Source organism: Panthera pardus, unplaced genomic scaffold (assembly GCF_024362965.1).
Source record: "Panthera pardus isolate Hobbes unplaced genomic scaffold, ASM2436296v1 HiC_scaffold_10, whole genome shotgun sequence".
Taxonomy (NCBI): domain Eukaryota; kingdom Metazoa; phylum Chordata; class Mammalia; order Carnivora; family Felidae; genus Panthera; species Panthera pardus.
In genome coordinates, this window is record NW_026526655.1 from 44,785,007 (window position 1) to 44,810,089 (window position 25,083).

At 34.7% G+C, this 25,083-nt stretch overlaps 1 protein-coding gene across 7 annotated transcripts in view; it reads right to left on the reverse strand.

The window, feature by feature from the left end:
* The window catches only part of PMS1 (PMS1 homolog 1, mismatch repair system component), a 95,350-nt gene that overhangs the window by 49,797 nt on the left and 20,470 nt on the right, over window positions 1-25,083 (reverse strand). For all 7 annotated transcript variants that reach the window (XM_019462016.2, XM_019461998.2, XM_019462032.2 and 4 more), the window contains 2 exons: window positions 17,468-17,570; window positions 7,228-7,391 (listed from right to left, as the gene is read on the reverse strand). In XM_019462016.2, the coding sequence (XP_019317561.1) occupies window positions 7,228-7,391; window positions 17,468-17,570 (267 nt within the window). The remainder of the gene's footprint in view (window positions 1-7,227; window positions 7,392-17,467; window positions 17,571-25,083) is intronic.

The following is a 25,083-nucleotide window of genomic DNA, read 5'->3' on the forward strand; positions in this document are numbered from 1 at the left end:
CTCAATTTTCTCACTAAAATAGGATGTAAGGTCAGATGACAGTAAAGATGGAAAAGAAGGTGTTGGCTGTCTGAGGACAGGATAGATGAAATGGCCATTTGGGACCTTGCCAATCAATGTGTAGTTCATGGACAGCAGCAGCCACATCATTTGGAGGCTTGTTGAGAATGTACAATCTCAGGCCCTTTCTAACTTACTAAATCAGAATCTGCATCCTGAAATCCCAGGTGATCTACATACACATTATAGTCTGTTTAAAGCACTGATGTAGGAGATCAGGAGAGAAAAATGCACTAGAGAAACACAGTATGACTGCCAGGCAGCACTAAAATTAGTGATCATGAATTTAAAGTCATGATGGGTGTGTATTTTCTTCTACAACATTCAGCTTGGTTCAGGCACCAAGAGGACAAAAAGATGGCTTTCACCAGGATTTGGTTAGTCAAACAAGCACAGTTCAGTGAGAGAGAAGCAAGAAACTAAGGGAGTACCCAAGGACAGCATGGTAATTATGGACCTTATAATTTAAGCAGAGAAATGAGGAAAAAATGGATAAAAAACAATTAAAAGATGGTAAGATCAATGGATCCAGTAGAGTCTGAAGGTTGCTGGATGGAATAAGCTGGGGACACAGGAGGTCATGGTCAGAGAGTGAAATACTTAACAATGAAATTATGGAGGAAGTGGTTTTTGGCAATAACAAAGTCTATGGTATAGCCACTGATTTAATAGCTACAGTAGGGTGGAAAGAACAATCACTGGAGAAAAGGTAAAAAATTTGAGAAGCTAGAAAGGACTATGAGGATACTGAAATCACAGAGTGATAGTGATCTAGGGATCTAAAGACATGAAATTAAAATCTGAATGAGATTTTGGGTTGGAGAGAAAAAGGAATGGTCTGGAAGTTGCAATGAGGAACAAGGAAGTGAGAAACAGATGAGAGAAATCAGTCACCATTTGAAAGGGCTGCAGAGGATATAGTGTTCTCAGGGAAAGTCAGATTCCAGAGCAAGAAAAGGCTAAGGACACAGAGGATTTTACTTGTGACTAATCATGAAATGGGACATTTCAGGACATGGGGATGTGTAAGAGACAAATGATTTGGATGAGAAAAAGAGTCCAGGGTGATAAAGAATGAGTTGAGAGACTCAGCCTTCTTGAGTTGATTGACATAAAAGGGAATAGAAACATGATGAGATTAGGGCTGGCAGTCCCAAAGCACTTCACAGTTGCAAGACTTTGACTCTTAAGGGAAAGACTAGAGAGGTCTTGCCAGGATTGAGAGTTCTGGAAATACCATCTGACACATACAGATAAAAGCATGGAGGAGAGAGAGATGGTCTTAAAGATTCCCTGTTGGTAACTACCAATGGACATCTACACCTCACTGCTCTGGGCTCTCATCTGGCTCCTATCAATAAAAAAACCTAAGGAGAAGTTTTGCTTTCTGTCCAGATCAGATACCTTCACTTACTCATAGGGTTTTTTTCAGAAATTCTGCTGACCCTCTCCTGCCTCACCATCTACATTTAGTATGGAACTGAATTCCAGCTATAAAGAGGTTTTAAGTTGATTTTCATGAAGCTCTTAGGCTTTAGGCAAGTTCTCTAAACATTTTGTTACAGGTAAAGTGACATTTTATCTATTCAGAGCAAGAAAGAACTCTTGTTCATGGGGGTCAGACCTATCTCCACACACACTGATCTACACCAGCATCAGCTCCAGTCCAGCCAAGACATTTGTTAAACATCCACAGAAAGATACAGATCAAAATACATCCACCATGAAGTCTTCCTTGACTATTCTAGCCTGAAGTAACCTTTCCCTTTTCATAGTATTTACCAATATCATTTGATAATCAGTAACTTTTCATTATTCTTTTCATCTATTTAAACGTTCATACACTTTCACATCTTCCTCACTTATTCTGTAAACTCCTACCATGTAATTATTCCATAGGCTATCACATAATTATTCCATAGCACATACTCAAAGCTCTGTATCTAGTAGCTGTGGAAAAGCTATAGCAAAGGAGAATAAATATTGCATTAAGAGCTAAGAGAATTGAACTTTAGCTCATCTTATGCTACATTAAACATTTAAGTTATTAGGCAATCCACTCACATGGTCACGTGAAGATAAAATGGGAAGGGATAGGGATAAAAATACTCTATTTGCTAAAAGGTTTAAGACAGGACAAAAAAGATTTTCAGTGGTCTTTTCTAGATGTAAAGACCTAAAAATCTAGGAGGCATAAATGCTTATATTTTGTGATTTGATATATAAATCACCTTCTTAGAACTTCTAAGTGATGGAAATGTGAAGCTCTAATTTTTTAAGAAATGAAGTGCTTAAGATTTATGTAGACATCCTTAAAAATCAAAGAGGTTTAGAGTTGAAAAGGGCCTTAGAGATCATGTGATCAACTTTTACTGGCCTAAGCTCAAAAAGCTAGATTTGTGCAGAATTCTCTGGAAATTACTGATCAGAAGAGAAATCTACTGTTTTGAAGTAGAGAAATGTATTAGGATAAATAGTAACTGTAAGATGTATTTGGTTAGAGAATTTGTAAAGGAATAATCATATAGTTCCATTTAACTAAGTTAATAGAAACAAAATATATTAAATTGATAACTTAAAGACTATGTCCCTGTCAAGTGTTTCCCTCTCACTGTCCCTCCATGCAATCTTTATGTATTTCCTAACTAGTTCTAATGAAGACATATCAATGACTTACATGCCAAGAAAAGAGACTAGAACAGTATATATGAATACAAGTGAGAATATACTCTGTAAATATCTAAGAGGTCACTGAAGAATCTAAAAGGATGAATCCTCATATTTATAAAATGAATCCTTTTTTGAGGATTCATCCTATTGGATTCTCCAGTGACACCTGTTCTGAAAGAGGCCAGAGTGTTCAAAACTGGAGTTTTATAAATTTATGTGATTTTGATTTTAGCACCATGTATTTCATTTAGTATTTTACTGTGTGCTATGCACTGAGTATTAAGGGGAATATGAATTAGATGCAGTTCTCCCTCCCACAAGAGTCTGCTGAGAAGGAAAGACAGTACACAAATCATTGCCAACAAAGCAAAAATGACATAATAGAAATATGTAAATAATGTTACAGAAGAAGACGAAGAATAACTATGTCTTGCTGGGGATAGGGGAAGAATTCAGAGATTCCTTCAATATGGACAGTATGGATAAACATCGAGATAAAAAATAAACTACAGTAGGGGTGCCTGGGTGACTCATTCCATTGAATATCTGACTACTGATTTCGGCTCTGGTCCTGATCTTAACGGTTCGTGAGATCAAGCCCTGTGTTGGGCTCTGTGCTGACAGCACGGAGTCTGCTTGGGATTCCCTGTTTCCTTCTCTCTCTGCCCCTTTCCACTCATGTGTGTGTGTGTGTGTGTGTGTGTGTGTGTGTGTGTGCTCTCTCTCTCAAAATAAATAAATTAAAAATAAAAATAATAAATAAGCTTAAAAAAAACTACTATAAAATGTGACTTATGTATGTCTTTCATCTTTTCTATATAATAGTTAACAGAAACTAGGTGAAAAGTAAAAGAATATAATAAAGAAAAAAACAGAACCATTTAAAGAATTTAGTTATCATTAATTTGCAGGCAGCAAAAAAACAAAACAAAACACAACATCACCAAAAAATCCCAACCAACCAATCAAGACTGATAATCAACCTCAAGCTAACCTGAAAACTATATCTGAATGGACCTCCACCTTCATTAATTAAAAACAAAACAAAACAAAAAACAAAACCCACTCAAACTTTCAAAGTTGGAACTAGAAGAAAGAAAGGGAATTTAAGGAAAGGGCATTTGAACTACAGTCTTGAACTGGAATTTCCTGTTGACTATACTGCCTCCATAACCTTGCTTGGGATGTGGGTAATACTGGCCCAACTGTGGACTTTTTCTTGATTCCTCATATAGTACAGCTGAAACAAAACTGAGACATTTAACAATATTTGTGTAAAAGGCTAAGAGTTGCAAAAAAAAAAAAAATAATAATACAATGAACAAAGAGAATATCATGAATGTTGGGGATACATATTATAAACTACTACTTTTTAATCTTCAGTTTATAATCTAATAAACATGTCCCTTCTTTCTCATTCTTGGTCACCCCCTTCCTCCTACATCTTCAGCCACCACCACAAAAGAGTACCCTCCTAGCGACCCAGAAAACTATGTCAAGAGAGGAAGCCACTACACACACTACCAAATCTCTATGGCCAGTTTTCTGGGTTTCTGTTTCCAGCTAAGGTCCTGCCTCTTCCCAGATTGACTGATGCCAGAGATATTCAACTCTTCAAAGCTGTGTCATCATTCTTCCAGACCTTAAAAATAAACTGATCCCAATAAGCTTTTAGACTAATGTGACATGGAGGTAGGGTAGGTAGATGGAAAGTCACTCCTTAAATTACTATTCTCTTGTAACAGTTAAAACCTTCTCGTATCAATGATAATCCAATTCAGCTTTTCAATACTGTGGGCCTCTAATTATCAAAACAAAATTCAATTCAAAACAATTTTTACAACCATAAATAGTATTTTAGTCAGAAGAAAACATTCACAAAAACCAACAACCATGAAATATGAAAGTACCCCTTATTTGAAATCACAATTTAACATTATATTCTAAACTAGTCGTCTACAGAACTATTCATGCATATATGAAAGAGCTAGAATATTAAATTGGTTTCATATAATCACACTGAGAAAATTTTTTAGTTCTAGGAAATAACTACATTATAAATGAAAATATACACAGCAGGACTTCACAGGAATTCAGTTATTACAACTAAAGCTGAAGACTATAGTGCTTGTTTAAGGAATGGCTCTAACATTTCTCCAAATAATATCTACTTTAAATAAAGTCACTGAATCCACTTGTAAATTATTTCCCTTTGGCTGTCTCATTATTCAATATGCTTTCAAGGAACATGGTGATGAAAGAAGAAAAATACCTCTTTCTAACATAACCATACTGGCAAGAACATCAACATTATCAGTATTCAAAGAATGTCTTGGCAGGTTAAACCTTCATAAAAAGAAGGAACACTATCTAATCCAAGATGTCAAAATAGCAATAGTACTTCTCATATTATGTGCAATATGATTGTTTGTTTATAAAGCAGAAAAAAATTTCAAGAAAAGATGTCAATATAGTCATTTTTAAATTTCAAGCAGAGGCAAAAAATTCTTCTGAAAAGCACATAAATAATGATAAACATGTTTAAAAGAAAAAGGCTAAGAGGAGAGCAGGACTCAATGTTCAAAGAGATTTATGATATGTGCCACTGCCATTCTGGGAGGTTTAACAATATATTTCAGCATTTGAGGCACAACAGCACTACTAAGAAAGAAAAAAGTGGCACAATAATTTGTACTAAGAGAAGGAAGCTTGAAGACAGAGTGCTTGTTCTAATTCAGTCCTTGATCTTGTGTAATAATACTAATACTTAATTTTACTGTAAGATTTTTGATAATCTCACATTATTTTCATGGTAAAATACTCTCAGCATACTCTTTAGGATTTGAACTGAATCTGAAATTACTGAAGGCTATCAAGGGACTTGTGTTTATTCAATGTAAGTTCAGATGTGCTGTCCTCAAAAAATAATAAAATGCAGCATATTATACAATACTACCTTCCATTCTCAAAAGATAATGCCTGTACTGGTGATCGTACAGTGGTTGGAAAATAATATAAACTTATCCAAAACTTAGAAAATATATATTTGACTTTAAATACTCATTTCTATTACATGAGGCAGAAATCTTGTTTTATTCTATTTTCTTATTGTTGCTTTTCTTTAAAAAAAAGAAGTTCCTATCTTCATATTTTACCTTTTTCATATGTTTTCCCTTCCCAATCACTTTCTTCTGTCCTTGATCTTTTCTTAACTTGGGTATATTCAGCTTTTAATTGCTAAATGTCCTTTGGATAAAGAGGTCATAGGGTTATTTATACTACCGGGATGAGCCTCCATCTATCAACATCCTGAGGAATCACAGCATGGTAGAGCAGGAAGAGATCTCAAGGTATCATGTGGTTGAGTTCTATGGTAGCAGGAATAGGTGGCTGACTAATCTTAATGTTTTTCTTTCTTTTCTGTTTTTTTTTAAATGACCAAAGATTTTGATCATAAATATTCCACCATGGTTTGGTTTAAGACAGAATCATCTTAATAACAAGTAAAAAAACACAGAATAGAAAGAATGCTGGATGAAAAAGGATTCTGACCCCAGTACTACTAATTACTGTAAAGTATATAACAATTTCTTTGATTACTCTGAGCTTTAAGTTCCTCCTACAAATAGAAATAATGCTGCTTAACTTACAAAGTTATTAGTAAGTGTTCTGAAACCTGGAAAAGAACTATATATACAAAAGGTATTAAAATGAAAAGACAAGACAGCAGAGTGGAAATAGCCTGCAGTCTGTAGGCATGTTAAGTTTCAAATCCCATCTCAACAATTTACTAGCTGTGTAACACAGAGCAAAGTATTAAACCTCTCTTGAGTTCAGTCCAGAGGACAATGGTAAATTGATATGTCTACTTCACTCAGTTGTTGCTGTGGATCATAGGAGTTTAATGTACCTAGGATATGATGTAGCATTGTGTAGGGCCTCAATAAATGTTAACTCTCAACTCCCCATTGGGTTTCCATACTTCTGCTTTCCTCTCTTAAATATTCAAGTGCACATGTGGAATTTTATGAAAAACAGAATAATCAGAAAATACCTTTCATTCTATCAAGATTCATCAAGCAACAAGAATTTCTTAATCAGCCTCACTTGAAAACTGGGAAGAAATGAGGTAGTTTCCTTTAAAAAACAAAAAAAACTCTTCCAAAGGAGAAACAGTTTGTAATAGAAGGTGAAAAATGTCACTAAATTGTGAACTCCTTAAAGGAAAAGAACAAGTCTTATACATCTGCATATTTAGGTAGCACTCAAATATTTCTTGGATGTCTACTGGCAAAATCCCTGATCTCAGAAATTATGAAAGGTTCAATCAGATTTCATTTAGATGTCAGATAAGAAAGTAAAGAGGTTCTTTATATAATAAACTAAACAAATGTGGACAAATTTTTGCAAGAAGACTTTACATATCTGATTTTGATAAAATTGTGCCTTTATAATATCATATACCGAAAAATCTTATAGAAACATAATAATACTTACCTTGTTATGTATAAAAACAATCCTTAAGTCAGGTTTAAGTATACCATAGCTTATGAGGAGATCCTGGATCTTTTTTATTTCATCTTTACATTTTTTAGCAGTTGAGTAAAACTGCTTTCTTACCGGTAGATTCTTAAACAATCTTAAAGCAGTTACAGTTGTACCTGTTGGCAGATAAGAGGAAAGCACATTTAGATGTGAAAAGAACTTCACACATCTTCAAATCTGTATACAATATATTCAACCCCTTCTATCACTGAAGGCCAGTCCTCTCCCAACTCCGGGAACCCAAGGTGGCTCAACTTTGCAACTTATTCTGATCCTCTGCTAGACTCCTCTATTTGTAACTGGACTGACTTGGCTAAGTATTATCTCTTCTGTGTGATCTAAACAAGAATAATCTGATTTCTACCACCACACAGAAACATGGGCTCACCAGAATGCAGTATCTTAATAATTTGCTGATATTCAAACCACCTGGAATGATGCTTAGTCTGCACCTTAAAATACAATATATAGGTGGTATAAGGCTAAAATATAGCAAATGTGATAACCTTAATTACTACACTAAAAATTCTTATCTGAAATAATGTCTAATTGTCTGGTTTAATTTCATCTTCTGAACAACAAATATTCAAAACACAGTATAATCTAACACAAAGATTTTCTTTTTACTAGTGTAGTAACTAAAAAGTTGAATTAAAGTATAAATATTATAATGCTTACATATCAGATTAATAACCAGCTTTTGTTAAACACACACACACACACACAATTAGGCCTGGATATTTTCTCATTACTATACCATAAATCTTTGTTTTTTAAACATTGAGGAACTTTTAAAACTACCAGTCATGAGCTAATCTCAACTTAGTAAATCAATCCTCTCATGTGATTCTAATGGCTGTACTGCCAGGGTTGAGAAACAAAGCACTGAGAAGTAAAAAAATCAATTTAGTGTACAGTTTTCAACTTGGCATTACTGACATTTGTTGAGGGGGCTGTCCTGTGCATTGTAGGATGTGTAATTGTATCTCCGGCCTCTACCCATTAGATGCCAGCAGTATCCAACTCAGTCATGACAATAAAAATGTCTCCACACAATGCCAAATGTCTCTTGGGAGGAAAACTGTCCTTGATTGAGAATCACTGATTTAGTATATATAGCAACTAGTATTTTTTTAAAATTAAATAAAGTCTAGAATATACTAAACAAGAGCAGAAAATAGAGTGCATCACACATAGTAAGAGTATATACTGCATCAAGAATTTTTTGCTTTGATTAGATTTGTATGATTAAAATGTACTATGTGAACGAAAGTCAGAAAGGCTAAAAGTTGCTGCAATAGGTCAATCTTTGACCTACCGCTCACAAAAAAGAACAAAACAGAATGGCAATCATGAGGAAAATATAAGACTTAGAAACCCTAGCATAAAATCAGGAGTTCCAGGAAGAGAAAAAGAAACAAATACAGGTTTAACTAAACAGAAGAAAATTTTCTTGAGTTAAAGTCTTTAGTACAAATTTCAAGAGCTTACTACAAGCAGGAATATTTGTGTGTGTGTGTGTGTGTGTGTGTATGTATATATGGAGAAAGAGACACCACACTTCCACTGGAAATCCTAAATTTTAGGATTAATTTAAGGGCAAGGAAAAAATTTTAGAAACTTTCAGAGATAGTAAGTTCCTTATGAGGAAATGCTAGCATCAAATTTCTTAACTATAACACTAGAAGACAATCTACAAATGATTGAGGGGTAATTAAGAAACTTACACCCAGTAGGGCTATGTATAAGGATAAAATGAAGACACTGCAAGGATTCAGAAGTTCATTCCCCAAGTACATTTTATTAAAACAGTGGTGGATGAGCACTAGCCAAATGAGAATTATATCAAAATAGAAATTTTATGACAGAAGAAGATGAGAAAATAAAATTGATAAGCAAAGAGTTTTAGCCAAATGTAAACATAATATGGCAACATGGATGGCATTTGCAATGTAACTGTGAAATAGGAATTATTGAAATGAAAGAGATGTAGGGGAGGGCCTAACAGTAGCATGAAACTGTTTTACACTATTATTAATAACACTGGATAACTGGAGTAAAGGGGTTGGGAATGAAAAGGGCTAAAGCTTATATGGACCTATATATTCTTGACTATGGCAAGTTCCTTTCCTACCAATGTTCTCCTTCTGGTGTGTCCTCCAACACATCATACTTATTTGCACCTCAGAACTTTTGCATATGGTGTTTCCCCTACTACCTTTTGCATGGCTAACTCCTTTATCAACTTTCAGATCCTAACCTAAGTATCACCTCTTTAAAGAATCCATCCCTGAATGCCCTATAAAAGACTGGTTCTCCCAAAGTGAAACCATGTTTTACTTCTTCCTAGAAATTATCAATATTTGAAAAAATTTGTGTCCACCTCCCCTTTTAGAATACAACAAGAAGCATAAGAGCAAATGATTATGTACCATGTATGACATTACAGCCCCAGCACCTCAATGACTAATAACCTACAGGCATTTAACAAAAAAGTTTTGAATAACAAATAGAAATGCATGCACAGAAATGAATGCATAGAAGAAAAAAATACAAATGTGGTAATAAGAATAAACCCCAAATTTGTTTGGACTGTTTTCTTAGTTATAAGGAACACATGGTGTTTTTATAATTTTTGAAACTTTATTTTATAAATATATACAATTTTTTTTATCTTAGGAAAAAAAGATCTTTGAGGGGGAAAAAAAAAAAACAAGGGAAAAGCTGTATTTCTATTTTGCTCACATTTGATGTTTTCCTGCTTCTTTTCTCTTGATCAGGTAAGTTCATCAGCATATTACGTTACTAACAATTTAATTAAAATTTTTTTTTGCTTTCCTCCATTTTTAGGTAGGTATTTTTTTGGCCTAAATTTAACATGTCACCTTCACACACAGAATTAAAGTCCTTGGAACACCATGGTATTTCTCACTTGTAACACTGTGGTGCTACATTTTCTGCCTTAGGAAAGTAAACAGGCTACTACCAAATTCACATTGAGGTGAAGTTGACAGAGATCAAGGAGTGCACATGCCCAGCAATCACAACAGGTATGCACTCTGCCTTCCTGCTAAACAAAGGACACACTCAGAGCAGAGTGTATCAGACCCTATCATCAGAGACCTCTTATGCCTTTTTCTCATTTCACTCTATGTTCTTTCTAGATATTTCCTCCACGCCCAAAGTTTCAACTACTACATGTATGCCAATGATTCTTGATCAAAGTTATAAGAAACACTATACTTTTATGAATCTCTGAAAAAGAAAATATATGCCAAATAATTCATGATACAATGCCTTAACAACAGTCCTGTGCAATACATGAATTGGTCCACACCAGCCTCTCACTGCTTAGATATTTCTTTTATCTATCCTCACTGATATGGCAATTTCCTCTTGTGTCTTCAATTTCAGTGCCTGGCATGTGATAGCAAACCTTTTGAACTTAACCCAGCTTTTTTCACTTGTGGCTATATTCTCTTTTTAGGTCTCACAAAGCATTTGTTGTTTTGCAAAAAAAAATATGAAACTGTTGTTTATTCTTGCAATCAACACATGAATTATCAATAATGCACAAAACTTCCCATCCAAAAAGGATTTGGGGAGGCCATTAATTACAAGCCACGACCTGTTTTTAGAGACGTCAAAATGAGAGAAAACACACATCTTAGAATTTACTAAAGATATACATATGAAACTGACAGCATTCAAGTTATAAATAAACGCTCACTCAATATCACCTGAATGTCCCAAAGCCACCTCAAATCAACCACACCCAGACCTGAACTCATTCTTTTCCTTCTTACGTCTGATACTTACACTTAATCCTCTTTCTCATATAACACTAACATCCAACAGTTTCCAAAGGCAGATACTCTAGATTTAACTGATTCTTCCCTCTCCCTCTTACTGCCAATATTGTGTAAGTCTTTTAGGCCTGTTCTATCCTAAAAATCTGTTTCAAATCTATGTCAAGTCCCTTTCCCTCCTTCAAAACTTAGTTCAAGATAACATTTCTTATAATAAGACATAGTTTATGGTAGGAGTTACAGTGTTCTAATTAATTTTATAAATACCATGACATTCACCCTCTACCTAAAAAGGTTCAGTGGCTCACTGCTGGTTATAAGAAATAAACTTTTACTTTCAGTTTTAGAAATTTCACTTGGTTCTTTTTTAGAGTTCCATTTCTCTGCTGAAATTGTTTTTTTAGCAATTTTGACCATCTTTTCCTCTAAATTCTTTAACATAGTTGTTTTAAGTTCTTGTCTGCTAATTCAAATATGAGGTCATGTTTGTTTTCTTATATCAACTATTTTTTTCTCTTATAGATCCCATTTTCCTTTGTTTCTTAATATTTTTATTTTTGCCAGACATTGCATAGATACATAAGTAAATGAAAGAAAAATAGATACGTAAGTAGATATTTTCCCCCAGGGAAGGCACTTTATTTCCTCTGTCAAGTAGCTAAAGAGAGAATCTCTTCAATATAATTAGGAATGTATCTGGGTTGGAGCTGAGCTGCCCCTTTATTTAGCTCTAGTTCACTTCTCGTTTCAAATGTCTTAAAGATGGAATGGGGTCTTTTCTTCTAGCAAGGTTTTGGGATCTCTAGCACTGCAAAACTTTGTCTCTCTAGCTCAGTCCTAATTTTCTTTATCACTGCTTACTAAGCGTAAGTCCTGATGAGATCTGGCATCTGAGGTGAACCAACTCTGTCTGAGGATCCCATCCTCCAATATCTCATGTCAGCTTACATATGGCTGTTAAAGAAGTTCAGCTGGTTCCTCCTAGGGCCATAAAAGATGCCTTGTTCATGGCAGACTTGTTCCTTTGCGCACCTATGCCCCCAGACTCAGTTAATGCTCCCAGGGATGCAAGTACTTTTCTTGTCTACTCATCTTTCTCTTGAACCTAACTCATTTAACTTCCTTTTTTGCCCTCCAAGTTTTTATTAAATTTTATTTAGCTAAAATACAGTGTAATATTAGTTTCAGGTACAGGATTTGGTAATTCATCTCTTACATACCACACCCAGTGCTCATCACAAGTGCCTTCCTTAATACCCTTCACCCATTTCATCCCCCTGCCCACCTCCCTTCCAGCAACCCTCATTCGTTCTTCATAATTAGGAGTCTGTTTTATGGTTTGCCTCTCTTTTTTCTCCCCATGTTCATCTGTTTTGTTTCTTAAATTCCACATATGAGTGAATTCATATGGTATTTGTCTTCTTTGTGACATAGTTCTTCAATTGGTGCTTTTCCTCTTCATCTTTCTTCTCTTGCTACAAGGTTAAACCCCCACCCCTTCTTACCTACCATCTTCAAACTCAAATGATAACTTTTCTGAAAAACTCCCTAACCTTCCTCTAGACAGCTGGTGGCTTCTTTTTACTGTCATTACTTAGTCATCTGTGTTCTCCACTACTCTGTGAGTTCCTTTAACTCATCTGTGTTCTCCACTAGCCTGTGACAAATATAATAGCATGTACTGTAGCTGTGGTGACAGTATATCTGGGTATATCTGTGTATCTGTGGACAGATAGTGAGAAGGAAGGCAGGCAGAAATCAATAAAGCAAAATACAAATGTACGAAAAGGTACTTGTTGATTTTTAAATATGTTATACGTGAAAGACCACACTATAATTAATCCATATATTAACTGATAAATTATTGCTTCAGCAGTTAAAAATGTTCTCTTAGAGCAAACTGAGATTTAACAATAAGCCAAGAATTATATATGTTTGAATAAAACTTAATGATGGAAAACTATGTTGATTCTAAATGAAATGTGTATCCTTAAAAAAAGTACCAAGTAATATTGGCCAATAGGGAGGAGGCCCTAGTATACTATCATATTTTACAAGAGAACTGCTCAGCTCTCTAACTTTAGCACATTCTACAAACACCAGAATTAAACTGCAATCCTATAATATGTTCCCTGTTATATTTTTACATGACCCTATGTTATGCCACTTATAAAGGCAGCTAGCTATTTATATTCCTAATGTAAAGAGGTATGGTTGCTTGAATATATCAAACTTTTTAAAAACTATTTAATGAATGAAGTTTCAGTCTCAAGATGAAAAAAATCTTCCGATGCATGCACAATCATACTTAACAGGGATTTACAAAGAACACGATGCTCTACTCTAGTAACAGGGTAAGGAAAGGAATGACCCTGATCAGAGTACTTTAAATATACTATTTTTGATACCTGAGAAATTCCTACGGCAGAAGTACTAGGATATGTTAAAAGAATTTGCCAGGAGGGTAAATCAATTTAGAAAGCTTACTACTGATTATCTAGGGTAAAGGAAATGGAAGTAATAACAGAAAAAAGATATGATTACAACAAATAATTTAGTAAGTTATTGTAAGATAATTTAAAATTATTTTTACATTTCTTATAAATTTTTAAGTGTCTTAAAACAGAAGTGAACAGAAGGGTAATTTAAAATGACACGCTATTAAGCACATACATCATTTTAAAGGGCTAAATTAATCCACAAAACGAATACCTACACCCAGAAAAACCAGAATTGAAATCTCCAGTAAACTATTTTTAAACATCTTAAATATGGTTTTTAAAGGGGTAACAGGGGTGCCTGGGTGGCTCAGTTGGTTAAGCGTCTGACTTCAGCTCAGGTCATGATCTCACTGAGTTCCAGCCCCATGTCCAGCTCTGTGCTGACAGCTCGGAGCCTGGAGCTACTTCAGATCCTTTGTCTCCCTTTCTCTGGGCCCCTCCCCTACTCACACTCTGTCTCTCTCTCAAAAATGAATAAATGTTAAAAAAAAAAAAAAAATTAAAGGGGTAACAAATTTTCCAGTGTCTAAAAAAAGATTTTGCACCTACAGTTAGGTGTCATCTTCTGATCAGATGATATGAAGAGTAACTGTGAAGCAAGGATGTTCACACCACTGCAGAAATTTATCTACAAGAACCCTAAATGCACAGGTACTAATTAGGATGGTTGTACTGTAGTTTTATCTTACACAGAAAATATTTAAATGGAAGTTGAATGACAGCTGGTAGTGAAATGTGAGTCTGTGATCCAATCACTCAAAAACTATCAGCACTAAGGCAATATAAATGTAAAAAGCTTTTAAAAGTGCTTGTAGATTTCTATAATATGTCCATCTACAGAAATTTAAAAGTAAGAGCTTGATTCTTTGTTGTTTTCCTAGCCAACCAACTATAACTAGGAGATAAAAATGTATCATGAAAGGCAATTACTAGTTTCACAACTACTGACCTTCCAAGTATGTTGTTTCTTAAGATAAAAGGAATATGCTAAAGAAAATAAGGTTCATTTACTGACTACAGAAGTTCCTTAATATGCATACCTAGTCTCACTCAAAGTAGAAGACTTGGGTCAGCAAGAAAAGAAAAATCAATCAACAAATGGGCAGAGATCAGAAGGATTCCATATTTAAGTATTGCTATTTCATAGTTCCCATGGTGATGAACACAGAAAAGCATGAGAAGTATGAGTGATGCAGAGCAACAGGCCATCCAGATTAGACTGGCTACTACTAAGATAAAAATAAATACATTTAAGTTTTATAAGGTGACTAGATTACTTCAAAGTACTCTACTGGAGAGCCACCCAAATATGTCCTAATGGCCTCCTAATTTGAACTCCTCAGAATTGGGGTCAGAACATTTCTGGAAAGGGACTATACTAAAAAAAAAAAAAAGCCTTCTCCTTTGTAACCTTCAGTACATAAAAAAGAAAAAGAATCACAGTCTATTATTTTTAAGTAAAATATGTACAATATTATCATACATCAAATTAAACAGCTACAAGATGAGCTCATTTTTATTAACTGAGTAAATGCCAAAAAAAAGTGTTTTCTTAGAAGTTCCAACTGACTCTTTCCTTTGTGTGGATATAAAAATATAAATTCTTAATATGCAAATTAATCAGCAATTTGGAGATTAAAAAATAAGAGAAAAAGTGAATTTGGTATCAGTATTAAGACATAATAAATATATTTTAATGAAAAAAGATGGTAATTATTAAAAAGATAGATCTAGGGGCACCTGGGTGGCTCGGTCGGTTAAGCGTCCGACTTTGGCTCAGGTCATGATCTCGCGGTCCGTGAGTTCAAGCCCCGCGTCGGGCTCTGTGCTGACAGCTCAGAGCCTGGGGCCTGTTTCAGATTCTGTGTCTCCCTCTTTCTGACCCTCCCCCGTTCATGCTCTGTCTCTCTCTGTCTCAAAAATAAATAAACGTTAAAAAAAAATTAAAAAAAAAAAAAAAAAGATAGATCTAATAATTTAATATTAAAATTAGAGGGAAGAAACTAAAGAAAAAATATAGTACTTCAATAAATTACAATGAGGGACCACAAAATTAAAAAATGAATTTATAATTCAATTGGAAAAGAAGGGCAAACAGCAACAAATCCTTTCAGATCAAATAATTCTTTTGAACATGACTAAAGAGGTCATACCTTCAACATTCTCTCAACTTTAAACACTCATTACCGGAAGTTAGCGGTATGGAAACAATTAAAGGAGATACATGAAACTCAAGCCTGAAGAGCTTTTCTTTTTTGTTGTAAGTGGACAGTAAAGGAACATAAAAACATAAGATGTCAACTAAAATGTAATAAAATTACTTAAGTGTATAAAACACGAAAGAACTGTAATAATAATTAATAGAGCAATATTATTAGATGAAGTAACATTAGCAATGAGCTAAGAGTTGTTGCAACTGAGTGATGGGTACATTATTCTATTTATTTGCACATACATTTCAAGTTTTCCATGAACAGATATATTTTAATTATTTAATCATAGAATCTTAATTATATGGTATATTACAATTACCAAATCAATAATGTTTTAGGCATTTCAATAAAATATCCTTCACATATTAAGAGGACACTAAGTGATCCAACAAGCAAAATAATTGCTCTTACAGTTTTAACAGAAGAGTAACTAATCCATGTTTTTGTCCATAGTCTGTTTTTAAAAATTAATTTATTTAAATTCAAGTTAGTTAGTATACAGTGTAGTATTGGTTTCAGGAGAACCCAGTGATTCATCTTTTACATATAATACTCAGTGCTCATCCCAACAAATGCCCTTCTTTTTTTTTTTTTTTTTTTTTTTTAATTTTTTTTTTCAACGTTTTTTTTAATTTATTTTTGGGACAGAGAGAGACAGAGCATGAACGGGGGAGGGGCAGAGAGAGAGGGAGACACAGAATCGGAAACAGGCTCCAGGCTCCGAGCCATCAGCCCAGAGCCTGACGCGGGGCTCGAACTCACGGACCGCGAGATCGTGACCTGGCTGAAGTCGGACGCTTAACCGACTGCGCCACCCAGGCGCCCCACAAATGCCCTTCTTAAAGTCCATCACCCATTTAGCCCATCTTATCAAACACCTCCCCTCCAGCAATCCTCAGTTTGTTCCACAGCTAATATCATCCTCAATGGGGAAAAACCTGAGAGCTTTCCCCCTAAGGTCAGGAACACAACAGGGATGTCCATTCTCACCACTGTTGTTCAACACAGTACTGTGAGCCCTAGCCTCAGCAATCAGACAACAGAAAGAAATAAAAGGCATACAAGCTGAAAAAGAAGTCAAACTTTCACTCTTAACAGATGACATGATACTCTATATGGATAACCCAAAAGACTCCACCAAAAAATTGCTAGAACTGATACGTGAATTCAGTAAAGTCATAGGATATAAGATCAACGTGCAGAAATCGATTACATTTCTATATACCAATAATAAAGCATCAGAAAAAGGAATCAAGGAATTGATCCCATTTACAACTGCACCAAAAACAATAAGATACCCAGGAATAAACCTAACCAAAGACATAAAAGATCTGTATACTGAAAACTATAGAAAGCTTATGAAAGAAATTAAAGAAGACACAAAGAAATAGCAAAACATTCCATACTCAAGATTGGAAGAACAAATACTGTTAAAATGTCTATACTCTCCATAGTCTTTTAACAGTCTCTCTTTAGAAAACTAAGTATTTAAGAGATTGGTGACTAAAGTAGGGGTTGAATATTCACTTGGAAGTTAACTACCCTTTATCATGAGCAAACCTGAAGTAATGCATCTGATTTTGAGGTGTAACAATTTTTAAAAAAATAAACAAGAAAAAAACAAAATAAACAAGAAAGAAAAGGCAAAACTACAAAGCTACTCTCTTACCTTGACCAAGATGTGAAGGTTTTTGAGAAATTATGTGGCCGCTGCCATCCAAAACATACTGGGTGCTAAAATTATCAGAAGCTGTCCTTGTTGTAATCAAAACCTGGAATATAAAAAAAACTAATAAAATTATGATTTTAGATTTTGCAGTGGACTCATTATCAAATTAAATTTAAAATGATTATACATTTACTTAAGATTGAAAAAAAGTTTGGGGCACCTGAGTGGCTCAGTTGGTTAAGCATCTAACTCTTGATTTCAGCTCAGGTCATGATCTCAGTTTGTGAGATCGAGCCCCATGTTGGGCTCCATACTCAGTGTGGAGCCTGCTGAAGATTCCAGCTCTCTTTCTCCCTCTGCCCCTCTCCCCTGCTTGCACTTGCAGTCTCCCTCTCCCTCTTTAAAATTAAAAAAAAGAAAAATTAAAGTTAGGGGCGCCTGGGTGGCTCAGTCGATTAAGCATCCGACTTCAGCTCAGATCATGATCTCAAGGTTTGGGAGTTCGAGCCCTGCGTCAGGCTCTGTGCTGACAGTTCAAAGCCTGGAGCCTGCTTCAGATTCTGTGTCTCCCTTTCTCTCTGCCCCTCTCCTGCTCCCATTCTGTCTCTATCTCTCTCAAAAATAAACATTAAAAAAAAAATTTTTTTTTAAATAGTAGGCTACTTTATATTTTTTATGTGGCAAATTAGTGATTTTTGAGTATTTAACTTTAACTAAAATACTCATACACAAATCTATACATCTGAAATGTACTGGTTATTTGTATATATGACTGAAATGGCTATTTGTATTATATGACTTACATCTGTAAAATCAAATACTGTAACTGCATTAGGGAAACTTCTTTTTGTTTATTTACTTTGAGAGGGAGAGAGAGAGCACACGAGCAAGGGAGGGGCAGAAAGAGAGGGAGGGAAAGAATCCCAAGCAGGCTCTGCACTGTCAGTGCAGAGCCCAATGCAGGGTTCAATTTCACAAACCGTGAGATCATGACCTGAGCCAAAATGAGGAGTCGAACGCTCAAATGACTGAGCTACCCAGGCACTCTGGGAAACTTGCTTTTTAAAAGACAATTTCCATAAATTTGTTGGTAATGTGAAAAAGCCTTTTGTAAAATGATCGTTCTTTTTATAATCTGTATAAAACTGCACTTCTGTATTTCAAGGTAATGGTTCAAAAGAATAAAAAAATATAAATCATACACACGTATATTTGTGGACAATTTTTTCTTAAAACCAAGCTATTTAAATGTAATTTAAATGTAGTTTAAATGCTTAAAACCTGAACTATTTAAATGTAATTTTTTTGTTAAATGAAGAAGATATTAGCACTAAGACATTTATGTGTAAGAAAGGATTTCACTGAGCATGAAAATATTTCCTAAGGTGTTATAGTCACATAAATATAAATTTAAGAATGTCTGCATTCTTCTGAGCTACCCTCACCCTTGGCTTTCTGTTTACCTACTCTGTGAGATTAGTGGGAGAGCATGACAATAGAAAACCATTCCACTGTCAGAAAATAACAGGCAGGGAGTGGGCATATTTCTTCAGGAAAGCACAATGGATTCAGAAAAGGATGCCCTCCTTACACTTTTTGTGAGCAATAATGATCCAAAATTGGGAGCAATCTTTCTTGGCCATCTGTGAACTCAGGAGAGTTATCTGAAACTTATATTTAAGAAAGAAGCCACAAAGATCCAGCTCCACTGCTGGAACTCATCTAGGTCCAGTTGGATCTACATTGGATTTGATGGTTCTGACACCCTGCCCTAAACATGCACTAATTTACAGCAGGCCATATGGCTATAAAACATGTAGATACCAGGCAGGGAATAGCAGAGTCACCATTACGTGCACAAACACACACACACACACACACACACACACACACACACACACACACACACAGCTTCTCTAGCTCACAATATTAGAATCTATTAGACTCTAAGGGTAATGTCCATAAAATTCCTTACCAGAAGCACTGCCTTAAGCTGTTTTCCAAAAACATACACCTAAATCAAAGTTGTGAGCCTCTGTATAACCTTAAGTGATTCTTCTACTTCTTCCAAAATTATATTTCGTGGTTCAAAAGTTGTATAACTTTAAAAGTTTTCCTGATAACCAATTTTAATCTTCCCTGCTACATCCCCAACTCTATTTTGTCCAGTAGTGATTTTCTCTAATAAACTCTGTTTAAAAACAAAGAGTACAGAAAATTTCTTTCCTGTCTCTTAATTTAATTACTCTATGATTGTCCCTGTAAAAACAATTCTACATTTAACCATTTTTCAAAAATGCCAAGGTCAACTGAATTCTATTTCTATTCTCCAAAGAGCTAGCCACCTGACCTAAAGTTGGTGTTATTAAGCAAAAGTAGTCCTAGAACTCTGAGTTCTAGTACTAATTAAGCCAGTGGCTTGTTAGATGGTCCTGAATAAATGATTACTCTATCATCTTTAAGGAAGTGCAATGATAAGATGAAAATGATACTAATACTCCACAAGGTTATATGGATTTTTGTTTTAACTACTTTCAAAGCATTTTATAAATATTAACTTGTTCATCCTTTAAACATATTAGTTAATAGCAAAATACCCCAACTTAGATGAATAAACTGATGTGCTAAAAAGTAAAATAGGACCTTACTGGTCATAAATGTAACATTTGTATTAAAGTAAAAAAAAAATACACTATTGTTTTCCAATATTAATTTTTTTGAATTAGAATGTGTAAGGGTACTGTGAAAATTTATCTTGATAGGAAATGCTTCACAATTCACTGCTAAAGACAGTGAAGGACAACACAGGTTAGCATGTTTCACAAATTCGTTAAATACAATGTGCTCCTCAGAGGAAGGAACTGTATTTCAAGAGTTCATTTCATATGACCCTGTGTCCTGGACAGCAAACCTTTTTTTGGACCAGGCACAGGCTTAGAATGTGTTAGCTCTGCAGCAGTTAACATATTTGAACCTGCAGTAACTCCACCATCAGATGCATCTCTAATATTACAAATTTTTACTTGTGCTTCTTACTAGAGACACTAATGAACTATGGCAGAATGAATATAGTGGTGTCAAGGGAAGAACTAAAATTTATTTAAAGAATTTTAAAAGGAGAAGTTTATTTTAAAAGGTAAAGTTTTAAGAGTTCTCAGAGAACCTTACAGATTATATTGGCTATCAGTTATGAAAAACTGTCTTTTTGGTCTAGTTACTGAGTTTCAAAAATCATATAATACTAATACAAAGTTAAAATTCACAGAATTCATAAAAGCATCTAAACTTTAGATAAGCATAAGTTTTCTCAATGTTTTAGATAAAACTCAATTAAAACTTTAGGATACATCCTGTCAATTCATGCAAAAAAACCTTTCTTGACAAAAATTCATTTAAGACAATTATGTTAAAGTTTGTTCCTATTTTTTATTTTTATTTTTTGCTGATTTTTGGATGAACACCTTGGCACAGACACAGGAGTCTGAAAACTAAGGTAAATGGTCATGATTCAGCTGAAATATCAATTTTGCCTGGATCACTGAAATGTCTTTCTTTCTGTGAGTCTGCCTGCCTATGCATAGTTGTACACTAATATAAGAGCTCTGACTTCATAACCTTCTCCCAGATACTTCACTGAGGGAGACTAGCAATAGGAAAATCTTGGCCCTGGCTTTTCTCCTTAGAACAGAGTTCTATTACCTGTGAGGAGGCTACACTTTAGAAAGCAGGATACCTACCCTACTCTTCAAAAGTTCCTGTGCCTATTTTAATTACAGCTCTGTCACCATGGCTCTAAAGAACATGAAACGTACTCTATCTACACTGTGGAACAGGAGGCAGAAAACATCAAAATGATGCTAGCAGCTTCCTCCTACCTTTTTACAGCTATGGGGGCCCACAATTAAGGAAGTCCCAACCTTCATCTTTAAAACAGAATGACATAGCTTCTCATTCTGCCCCTTTTGAGCCATGGAGGTTTAATGAAATTTTAAAAAACAAACCCACACATGATGTCATCTCATCACAAAATTGTGTAAAATAAACTTGGTAGATCAGAGTAATACCCAGCACATTGTAACTAATTAAAAAATGGAGGAATGAATCCATAAACATTAGTGGTTATGGCACCTCTGTTAGTTCTTCGGAGGGATAAACAAGAGAAAATAATGAACTTAGGCTACAGAATAAAGACCTTTTGTGAGAAATAGAAGGAATTTATGTAGGAATGTCTGTTAAACTTTAGAAAGGATTTCCCAAAAATGTTGAGTTGTCTGCATAAACTTTGAAAGGGTGAAATACTGCTTGTCAACAAGAAAATGAGCAAGTATGATGATATTATCAACTTTATGATAAAGGTACATACTACTTTTCACATTCAAGTCCAGACTGAAAGTAACTTTCATTTGTATGGCACATGACCGTATTAAAGATACTTTAATAGGTATTATTTCAATTGACTCTCAAATCATTATCCTCACACGACTCTCAGAAAAGTTAACCTGCTTTATGCCTTTGGCCAAGTCTCTTATGCAAACACTTGAGAATTAGGGTTCTGACTTTTCATTGAGTTTGTTTTGATTTTAAGAAAACAAAACTGTTCTGTATTTCTCCTAAAACTGAAGTGTAACTTAGCCTCCACTTAAAATCCGGTTCAAAAAATGTATAACTTTCTTAAACATTTCTCTGGAAAGGAAAAAGATCATTTTTTAATAAATATATAAAATATCTACCTAAAAAGAAATAAAATCTTTTATTATGTGTTTTATTATGTGATAAGAATATATATAAAGTCTTCACAAAAAATTTTATGAACAGCTCAAAACAGAATTTTCACTACCTCTAGCTCATTTTAGTCAGTATGCTTTTTTAATCGGTACCAGGAATTTAACACTGAAGAAAACAAGTATCTCCAAATTATTGCTCTACAAACAACAATAAATTTCAAGATTTTAAAGAAAACCGTATCAATTTGTGTCAGTACCTGATACATTCATCATGGATTTATCAAGCGTAATTACATTTTTAAATGCCAACAGGATACTCTAAAGGTATAAAAACAATGGTTTACTCCTTTGGACTGTTTAATTCTAAGACTGGAAGTCATTTTAAAATTGACAAATTAGGGGGCGCCTGGGTGGCTTGGTCGGTTAAGCGTCCGACTTCAGCTCAGGTCATGATCTCACAGACCGTGAGTTCGAGTCCCGCGTCGGGCTCTGGGCTGATGGCTCAGAGCCTGGAGCCTGCTTCCGATTCTGTGTCTCCCTCTCTGTCTGCCCCTCCCCCGTTCATGCTCTGTCTCTCTCTGTCTCAAAAATAAACGTAAAAAAAAAAAAAAAAAAAAATTAAAAAAAAAATAAAATTGACAAATTAGGAAAACTGCCCATTCTTTTAAAGTGTGTCAATAAAGAATATAGAATATGTTTTAAATTCCTCCAATTTTGCTAAAAACCTACTTAATTTTGTTTTTGTAACTAAAATTATTAACATCTTTAATAAGAATACTTTCAACAATCAGAATTTTCGGTGATGGCCATTTAATAGTGTGACAAAACTATATTCCAGATACAAATTATCAATCTACTGAGCCTGAGATAATTTACATCTTTATTACTTTAAAATTGTCTGCATCAGTTAATCTGGCAGATAAAATAACCAAATTGCTAATTTTTATTATGTAACTATAATCTCTGTCCAAAGATTTTCAAAATAAATTGGAGCCTTTAAAAATAAACATGCAACTTCTATACATAAAACTTCAATTCTTTCTGAGTGGTAAAGAATACTCATTACATTTAAAAAGTAAGCTTTTTTCTCCAAGAAGCACTCATTAATAATTAATAACAATAAATCCTGAATAACAATTTTTTAAATCTAATTGACCTTAACAAGCATATATTACTTTCTGTATTTCTGAAATACTGTTCAGAATCCTTTCACGTAAGTTTCAACTTGACTACTCCTTGAGACCATCTACTGAGCCTACCACTGCAGGCCTGGATATATTTATTATTTTAATATGAAGTAATTTTAAACTAATAGATACCTCTCTAACCATGCTAGTAAGACGGAAGCATGACCTACTGTGGAAAATTCAGTACTGGGAGACATGATATTGGAAATGAATTCTTGGCTTTGCCATGGACACATTATATGTCCCTAAATAGGTCACAATTTTCATATTCCATTTACTGCACTGTGCACAGTTCTTCTAAAGTGAACTACTTAGCAAAGCACCCTGCAAACAACACACAATGAAACAGTAACTGACTGATTATTAGACTATATTTTGAAGTTGGAGTAAGAAGACCTAGCATTTGGCTACATAAGACCTCAGTTTCCTTATCAATAATATGAGAAGACAGATCCACAGAAGACCTACATTTTAGGGTGGCTACTCATGAAGCAGACTGAGACAGAGACTAGTGAGCAGGAAGTTCACTGGGGGTGCTCCAGAGATGATCAGCTGTGAGGGCAGGACAGAAAAAGAAGTGGGGCTCTGTAGTCACAAACAAGGACTTGGCTGACCCTGATGGGAGCTGGGGGGGGGGGGGGGGGGGGGGGGCGGGTAGCCACTCTGGACCAGAGATAGCATGGCAGAGTTGTTCTAAATTGGAATAGAATCTTTATAACCCCTCATTAGTCAGTCACTGGATGCAGGTTGCCCTGCACAATATGGGTAAGTTACCGCTGTACAAATGAGGTAAGGGCAATCGCCAGAGAGAGACACAGCTTTGAGCATTCAGTTACCAATGCTTGGCAGCTAGAGGGGTGAGTTTTCAGTCCTGTCATGGGGGATCTGCCAGTGAACCAGGGGCCACTACTACTACCAAGATCCCTTCCAGTTCTAGATTTTTTGGTGATGCTTTGGCTTTCAGAAACAAGCTCAAATCATCATCAAAACATCTGTGACAAAATAATATATACTGTAAGATTTCATTTAGATCAAGTTCAAGAACAGGTAGAACTAATCTTTGTTGACAGAGGTCATAACAACTATTACCTCTGAGAAATACTAACTGGGACAGGGAATGAGAGAACCTTCAGGGGTGCTGATCATAGTATATACTTTGCCCTGGAGTATGTAAAATACACACACATACCTATGTGAGGGTTTCCCAAAGATTTACAAGAAAAGAGATTTACATAAAATGCTGTTAATATTCTATAAAATAAACACCTGACATTACAATGTGTAAACTGAATATAATTTTTAAAAAGTTTAGTTTTAGATTATGCTGATAGTTGGACAATTCCTTTATTTCTCTTGTAATTTTGGTATACAAATTACTTCAAGTATTTATACTCAAGGCATTAAAATGCATCAAAAATGAAACAAAAGACAAAATGACAAACTTGGATATCAAGTGGGCCTAAGTCATCAAAAAAAGAAACAAAATAGAGAACACCACTGGATACAGACTTGCAAGACTGCCATTTAAAATCAGAACTACAGTAAAGATTTGAGTAAATCATATGGCTTATTACCATGTATTTTAAAAGACTAAGTATAGTGCTGCCACCTAGTAGACAAAGCTGATAATAACCAATTTCAGTTCTAAAAAGTTATATATATCTTATAGGAAATACAGAAATGCCTTTTTTTTCTGTTTATTCAT